This window comes from Apodemus sylvaticus, chromosome 8 (assembly GCF_947179515.1).
Source record: "Apodemus sylvaticus chromosome 8, mApoSyl1.1, whole genome shotgun sequence".
In the NCBI taxonomy this organism is placed as follows: Eukaryota; Metazoa; Chordata; class Mammalia; order Rodentia; family Muridae; genus Apodemus; species Apodemus sylvaticus.
Genome location: NC_067479.1, coordinates 74,692,596 through 74,701,299, shown reverse-complemented (window position 1 = coordinate 74,701,299; position 8,704 = coordinate 74,692,596). Strand labels below are relative to the sequence as shown.

At 39.1% G+C, this 8,704-nt stretch overlaps 1 protein-coding gene across 1 annotated transcript; it reads right to left on the bottom strand.

The window, feature by feature from the left end:
• Positions 1 to 510: 510 nt before the first annotated feature.
• On the bottom strand, positions 511 to 1,443 carry LOC127691602 (olfactory receptor 4E1). Its single transcript, XM_052191536.1, has one exon. It carries the CDS (start codon positions 1,441 to 1,443, stop codon positions 511 to 513), a length of 933 nt encoding a protein of 310 aa, XP_052047496.1.
• Positions 1,444 to 8,704: the final 7,261 nt, after the last annotated feature.

Here is an 8,704-nt window from a genome sequence, read left to right as displayed (position 1 = left end):
TGGTGTTATTTAGATTGCTGGTTAACTGAAAAGCAGGAAGAACAGAATGAGATAATGAATTCAAGTTGGTATTTTATCCCAGTTCTTGGAACAATAGTGTGTTGGTGGATCTGCTTTGAAATCCAATCTCGTGATTTTATTTTTTGGTCAAGTGCAGAAGTGAACCCAGGCCTCCTCTATGCCAAGTACACATTTTGCACTGAGCTACATTCTGGGTCCCCTGAGTCCTGTCTATGAATTTGTAGCAGGGTGATTTTCAGCATGGTATTTGCTCAGAGCAAGCTTTTGTTTTGTTGTAATTAGATGAACATGTAACTACTGCGGTTGAGATAATTAAGTCCCACTCACTATAACAATGTCTACGATGTGGAAGATGTTACCACTCACAGCAGTTACTTTGATTGTTAGATATAGGACCAAAAGAAAATGTTAAGTCATATCATTTGGTAAAAACAATAGGTATTTGCTGCTTTGGTTTGGATCTCCAAGAATCCTAAGGGCTTATCGTTTTCACTTTTCTCTCCTCCTGATTAACTTGTTCAAGGCATTCTTCATGTCCTCATTCCTAAGCGTGTAGATTATGGGGTTCAGCAGAGGGGTGACAGCAGTGAAAAACACAGACACAACCTTGTCCTCAGGAAGGCTGGTGGATGGGCGTGAATAGATGAAGATACAGTGTCCCAGAAACAGAGTGACCACGGTGAGATGGGCTGCACAGGTGGACAGGGCTTTCCTCTTGCCATCAGAGATCTGTTGCCTCAGACTCACAAGGATGACTGCATAGGACACTACAAGAACTACGAAACACACTACAGAGATCAGCCCACTGTTGGAAACAATGAGAATCTCAATTATGTGGGTGTCAGTGCAAGCCAGTTTGATCACCTGAGGTACATCACAGAAGAAGTTGTCAATCTCATCAGGACCACAGTAGGGCAGCTTGAGGGTGAGTGAGGTGAGAGATATGGAGTGGATGGTCCCCCCTGCCCACAGGGCTGCTGCCAGAACCATACACACCTTCCAGTTCATTATTGTCATATATTGCAAAGGTTTACAAATGGCCACATAGCGATCATAGGCCATGACAGTAAGGAGGAAGATCTCTGTGCAGGCAAAGAGATGCAGGAAGAACATCTGGACCACACAGGCATCAAAGGAGATGAGCTTTTCTTCTGACAAGGTGTCACTTAGCATCTTTGGGACAGTGACAGTGGAATGGCAGACATCAATAAAGGACAGATTGCTGAGGAAGAAATACATGGGAGTATGGAGTCGGTGGTCGTATATGATTGTTATGACAATGAGGATGTTACCAACCAGCGTCAGGACATAGAAAATGAGGAATATGAAAAAAACAGCCATCTGTACTTTCGGATTTGTAGATAAACCTGTGAGTCGAAATGACATCACTGAAGTTTGGTTGATGAGGACAGCCTTTTCCATTCTTACAGTTCTCTGTCAAAAATTACAGAAAAGCTTGAAACAAATGTAACACTTAGCATGTACATCAATAATTTTGTCCCTTAGTTTCTTGGTTATTTATGACCACATCTACATTTATAATTTGTGGATCAAATATCTTGTGTTTATTTCCTGTTCTGCTCCCCCTCTCTCCACCCTTGGTGCTGAGAATTTGATAGCAGCTCAAACATGTGAAGTACTTGTTTTACCTGTGAGCTACAACCTCTGTTATGTTTCTTAAAAAAATTCTCTTTCAGCATCTTCACTAGATGTTAAAGCTACAGTTTGGAAATAATGCTATAGTATAGTGAACTTTGATTTATTAGGAAATTAAAAATTACGTTGAAGAGAGAGGTAGAGAGCTCAAAGATGCTATTTCTCTTGTAGTCATTTATCAGTGTTCAGAGTTACATTATAGTTTTTTGGTTTTTTTGGAGACAGAGTCTCAAAGAGTCCAAACTTGCTATGTAGCTGAGGGTGTCCTTGAACCCTTCTCCCTCCTTTCCTAACTGCTGAGTTTGCTGATGTGAGCCGTCTCAACCAGCTCAGACTATGGATTAAGGTTATCCACACTCTAAACAGGTCCTTTGTCTAAGGTTCATAAAGCTGGCCTTTGAAAATATTTTCTATTGTTTTCTGATTATCTTTTTCATGAGCCAAAATGTCTTTTCCCCTGGTGACTTTGCCCAGGTACTTGGAGCCTGATGCCCACAGTGTCAGTATTTGAAGACTACAGCCATTCATCATGCTGCTTGATAGATGGTCACGTGGCTGTGATGTTTGTCAAACAGTTCCTGAGAGAAGACTGCGCAAACCCTAGAAGCCCCTACACTGCCGGCAGGCTTGCCCTTAACCTGGAGGTCAAGGTCCAGGCTTAGCAACATCTGTGTGTTGATCAAATCATCCCAGCTCTTCAGATCCTCATTCTGATGTTTGATTTACTGGTCTATGAGTAAATACAAAGAAGTTGTTTTAATAATTTTTTTTATATTAGCTTTTTTTCTGGTTTAAGTATCACTACTCTTTGCAAGATTTTGTCAGGTTGTCAACTATCTATCCATCTATCTAACCTATCTAATCTATTTAATCTCTGTCTGTCTATCTATCTATCTATCTATCCATGCATGCATATATGTATGTATGTATGTATGTATGTATGTATGTATGTATGCATCTATATATTTACCTATTCTATATACATGGCTGTTTTGCCTTCATAGGGTAATGTGTACCATGTGAATGTCTGGTGTCCATGGAAGTCAGAAGTTGGCATCAGATTCTTCTGGAACTGAATCTATCTATCTATCTATCTATCTATCTATCTATCTATCTATCTATCTATCTATCTATGTATCTATCCATGCATGCATATATGTATGTATGTATGTATGTATGTATGTATGTATGTATGTATGTATGTATGTATGCATCTATATATTTACCTATTCTATATATATGACTGTTTTGCCTTCATAGGGTAATGTGTACCATGTGAATGTCTGGTGCCCATGGAAGTCAGAAGTTGGCATCAGATTCTTCTGGAACTGAAGTCATAGATGCTTAAAAGCTTCCATGTGAGTGCTATCAAAAGAACTTGGGGCCTCTTCAAGAGCAGCCAGTGTTCTTAATTGCTGAGTCCTCTCTTTACTACTGTTGTCATAACAACAGTACATGAGAGTCTCAGGATTTTAGTTCTTAAAGGGAGTTTAGTTTTTTCCATTTAACAAATGGCAAAAATGAGGCATATAGAGGTAAACCACTAATTATGTAGAATTGGAGTTTAAGCTGGGTCTAGAGCTCAGGTCTCCTGGCCCCAGGCTTTGTCTACTTTACCATTGCCCTGAATTTCTATGGCCAGCATAATAGGAGAGTCAAGCAGAGGAGTCTCAATACTCTCTTTTTTCTCTTAGGTGTCCTGAGTCTGCTTGGGGTTTGCTCTTCAGGGAGCCCCATTTCTCAGTCTTGCCCAATCATTCCATCTTTGCACACAGCTTTCCAGTGGTGGCTCACCCAGGGAATCTATCTCTCTTTGTCCTTCATAGTCTCTCATCTTGTGCTGTCTGTCCTATAACACTCCTCAGGATCAGACTCTGCTGGACAAACATATCTTCCCAATACGGCTTAGGGGGACCTTTCCCTCTGATCCCAGCAATGTCTAATATTCCCTGTCATTCACTGTTCCAGCCTTATGCAAATAATGGGCACTTTTGCTGTTGATATCAAAAGAAAGATTAACAGTAAGGTCACATTGAGGCACTAACCAAACAGAGCTGTGGCAAACAGGATACTTTTGGACAGAGATATTTCAATTAACACCTTAAAAAAACCCAACCAGACTAGTGTTTTGTTAGAATTTATATCAACTTTTAAATATAACTATAGATTAATTTTGCATTTTATTATTTCTCTTAGAATATGCATTTAAAAGTTTTTCTTTTGCTACAGAAAGCTATATCAGTTGTTAATTTAGTGACTTACAGTCATTTATTTGAAAACTGAAGATTGAAGAGCCAGGAGTTCATTTTAAATTCATCATGTGACATTTGTTCTGAAGCAAAGACTCCTGCTTCCTCCTCATTGGACAGAGATATGCACTGTTACCTCACCCTTTCTCCTGTCAGCACTTTTCTTGGACTTCTGTGAGCTCACAGGAAAAGATGCTTGGGAAACATAGTGCCCAATGACATCAAATAAGTGAGGTAAAAATATGGGCTAGAGAGATGGTTCAGAGATAATCCTGTCATCACTGTAGTAGATGACCTGGGCTTGGTTCCTGACACATGTAACTCCAGTTCTAGGGTATTTGAGTCCTTTTTCTGACCTCTATGAGCACCAGTCACTCACATGGTACTTACACCCATGCATTCAATTAAAACACTCATAAAGTAAGATAAATTAAATAAATCTAAAAATATATGGTGTATGAAACTACACCTTTCAGAAAAAATGTATTAGATGACGAATAAGAACAAAATAAATAAAATTAAAATATCTATAAATCTCACCTGAGTGCTTTCTGATTCTCCCAATCCCTCCAAAAATACCTGGGTTTTCTGTTTGGTAGTCTGAGTATAATGAAAATTATCTTCCAGCAGAAGAAATGACTTTCTTGAAGTTGGATAGTCAGAAAACCTTATGTGCATTAATTTTTTCCCCTGCCGTGGAGAAGGTGAGATGTCCCGAAGTTTCCTGGAGAGCTTGTTCACAGTTGGTCATAAGTCAGGGCAGAGAGCACTGTTCTGAACATTTGACAAAACCATCCTTTTGCATCTATACTTTTGCCCTTTTCTCACTATGCAAATAATACTGCAGTAAGAGTTCCTGTTCAGCTGAAGTTGTGGGACAAGGGCAGTGTACCTTTGTGTCTTTTCAGACCCAGTGATGAGGAGGGATTCAGAGCTGTGAGCAATCAGTTTCAGAGCTGTCCCAGTTTATTAGGACAATTTAAAAAGAAAATGTCACCAACTTACTCAGAACCCCAGGGTGGCCGAAGGGTCTTGTTTCCTCTGTTGCACACTTTTATCGTTATTCCCAGATGCAACATTCAACTTTTAAGCTCTGAAGGGGAATCATGAAGGAAGCAAACAGCTGTGGCAGCTGTTGCATTGGTGGTGTTCCATCTGAATTATCAAGGCTTTATTTCCAAGGCAACATCCAAACCATGACTTCAGCTTGCCAAGTTACTAGTTAGAAAAAGTGAATTCTGAGGCTGCTGATGTAATCACCTTGGTGTTGCTAAGAGGGATTAATGAAAAAAAATAAACAAAAATAAGACTTGAAGGCCTATTTCTCTGGGGTATAGTGCATCAATTAAATTAACTACTAATATTTAGTGATCCTATGTGAAGAGCTACTTATTAGGTGATGGCGCTGCATTTTCTTATTTATATAAAGGCACAGATATGAGAAGGACAGTGGATGTGAGGTTCAGTCAGCCCTCTGGGGGTTTTGTCTGGGAGTTAGACTGTCTAGGTACAACTGTAAAAATCCTAGGTGTTTAAATTTTGGGAAGTGTGTCAGGTCTCTGATCCTTAGTTTCTTCTCCATAAAGCATGAATAGGGTCAACAAGATGGCTCAGTTGGGTAAGGGCTTGCCATGTGCACGTGACAACCTAAATTTAGTTCCTGGGACACCCCTAAACAAGTACAACTTTGTAGTTCTCTACAAAGTTGGAGAACTCTGACCTCCACATTTTACTATGTCATATACACATATCCACACGCCATTCATACATATATATTTATGTAGACATATATACATATATATATATGAATGACATATATGAATATACATATAAATTCTCTTTATACATTAAGGAGAAGAAAATGCATACTTTTTAGAACTGTTGAGATATTTTCAAAACATGTGGCATTAACTGTTATGCATGAAATGTGTATTTAAGGCAATAAAATGAAACAATATAAAACCTACTGTCAATATTTTTGCCTCAAATGTCTGTTAGACAATGGCAAATCTCTTGAATAAATTACAGTCTCTTGTCCTGGTTCTCATCTTGCATATTCTTTGCTGTAGCTCTTTGAATTTGGTATCTAAATATGTGAACCAGAATACAAAGTAGAGAGACGAAGATTACATTGATTTAAAAATTAATATGTATTTTAAAGATTTATTTATCATATACTTATTATATATGGTGGCTAGCATGCAGAAGAATGCAAATCTATCTATTCTTACCTCCTTGTACTAAACTCAAGTCCAAGTGGATCAAGGACCTCCACATAAAACCAGACACACTGAAACTAATAGAAAAGAAACTGGGGAAGAGCCTTGAACACATGGGCACAGGGGAAAATTTCTTGAACAGAACACCAATAGCCTATGCCCTAAGACCAAGAATTGACAAATGGAACCTCATAAAATTACAAGGTTTCTGCAAGGCAAAGGACACTGTCAATAGAACAAAACAGCAACCAACAAATTGGGAAAGGAGCTTCACTAACCCTATATTCAACAGAGGGCTAATATCCAATATATACAAAGAACTCAAAAAGTTAGACTCCAGATAACCAAATAACCCTATTAAAAATGCAGTACAGAGCTAAACAAAGAATTTTCACCCAAGGAATATTGAATGGCTGAGAAGCACCTAAAGAAATGTTCAGCATCCTTAGTCATCAGGAAAATACAAGTCAAAACAACCCTGAGATTCTACCCCACACCAGTCAGAATGGCTAAGATTAAAAACTCAGGTGACAGTAGGTGCTGGAGAGGTTATAGAGAAAAGGGAATACTCCTCCACTGCTGGTGGGATTGCAAGCTTGTACAACCACTCTGGAAATCAGTTTGGTGGTTCCTCAGAAAATGGGGCTTAATACTACATGAGAACCCTGCTATACCACTCTGGTCATATACCCAGAGGATTCTCTAGCATATAATAAGGGTACATGCTCCACTAATCTCATAGCAGCCCTATTTATAATATCCAGAAGCTGGCAAGAACCCAGATGTCCTTTAACATAATAATGAATACAGAAAATGTGTTATATATACACAATGGAGTACTATTTAGCTATTAAAAACAATGAATTAATGAAATTCTTAGATAAATGGATGGAACTGGAAAAGATCATCCTGAGTAAGGAAACCCAATCACAAAAGAACACACATAGTATACATTCACTGATAAGTGGATATTAGCCCAGAAGCTTGGAATACCCAAGACATATTTCACATATCAAATGATGCCCAAGAAGGAGGAAGAACAAAGTAGGGATCCTTGGGTCCTTTGTAGAAAGGGGGAAAAACCACAGAAGGAGATACAGAGACAAAAGGTGGGGCAATCTGAGGGAAAGACCATCTAGAGACTACCCCGCCAGGGATCCATCCTATATACAGTTACAAAACCCAGACACTTAAAAGACACTGAGAAAGTAAACTTGCTTACTGGTGTGGTATTGACTAGCAGCCCTCCCATAGTCTTTCTGCCTTTTCTACAATCATCCTCACTCCCCCAGTCATGATTCCTGTGTTGACTGACAGGCAGTCTCTGACAATATATGAGTGTTTGCATTCATGTATGTGTACCACATCTCTGTTTGGTACACACAGAGTCCAGAAGAGGGTGTCAGATCTCTTGGAACTGGAGTTACAGACAGTTCTGAGCTACCATGTGGGTCCTGGGAAATGAACCCAGGTCCTCTGAAAGAGTAGCCAGTGATTTTAACCATTGAGCAATCTCTTCAGTCTCTTAAGAGTCTCTTTCAGTCTCTAAAAAACTATTTTATTTTTATCTTTATGACACATAAAAATTATACATGTTATGAGGTACCATGTTATGTTTGATATATGCATATTTTATGTAATATACATATCTGATTGTACATATCCTTTTCCTTCTCAAATATTTATCATTTCCTTATAGTTAATAGATTCAAAATTTTGTGTTCTAGCAATTAAGAAAGGTGTTTAGCATATTGGTGTCTGTTGTGACTGGGGTCCAGGGGTCATTTCTCCTGTGCTATGCCACCTCAAGGCAGAGGAAGATCAGGGTCATCTCTCCTGTGCTCATGCCCTCAGGGCTGGCTTGCCTGCCCCACCCCACTAACAGAGTCAGTTCTACTCTGTTGCCCAGGCATGGTGCAGACCCTGCTCTCGTGAGTGCTTCAGTTGGCAAGAAGTAGGGCTAGAAAAGAGATTATTTTTAATATTCTTTTGTGTGTGTGTGTATTTTTTTAATATTTTTATTTTCTATATTCTTTGTTTACATTCCAAATGATATCCCCTTTCCCGGATCCCCCTCCCCATATGTCCATAAACCTTCTTCTCTCTATCCATTCTCCAATCACCTCCCTCCTTTTTCTCTGTCCTTATATTCCCCTCCAATGCTAGATCAATCCTTTCCAGGATCAGGACCCTCTCCATACTTCTTCATGGGAGTCATTTGTTATGCGATTTGTGCCTTGGGTATTCAGGGCTTCTGGGCTAATTAATATCCACTTATCAGAGATTGCATTCCATGTGTATTCTTTTGTGATTGGGTTACCTCACTTAGGATGATATTTTCCAGATCAAACCATTTGCCTAAAAATTTTGTGAATTCATTGTTTCTAATTGCTGAGTAGTATTCCATTGTGTAAATATACCACATTTTCTGTATCCATCCCTCCTTTGAGGGGCATCTGGGTTCTTTCCAACTTCTGGCTATTATAAATAAGGTTGCTATGAACATAATGGAGCATGTGTCTTTATTGCATGCCAGGAAATCCTTTGGGTATATGCCCA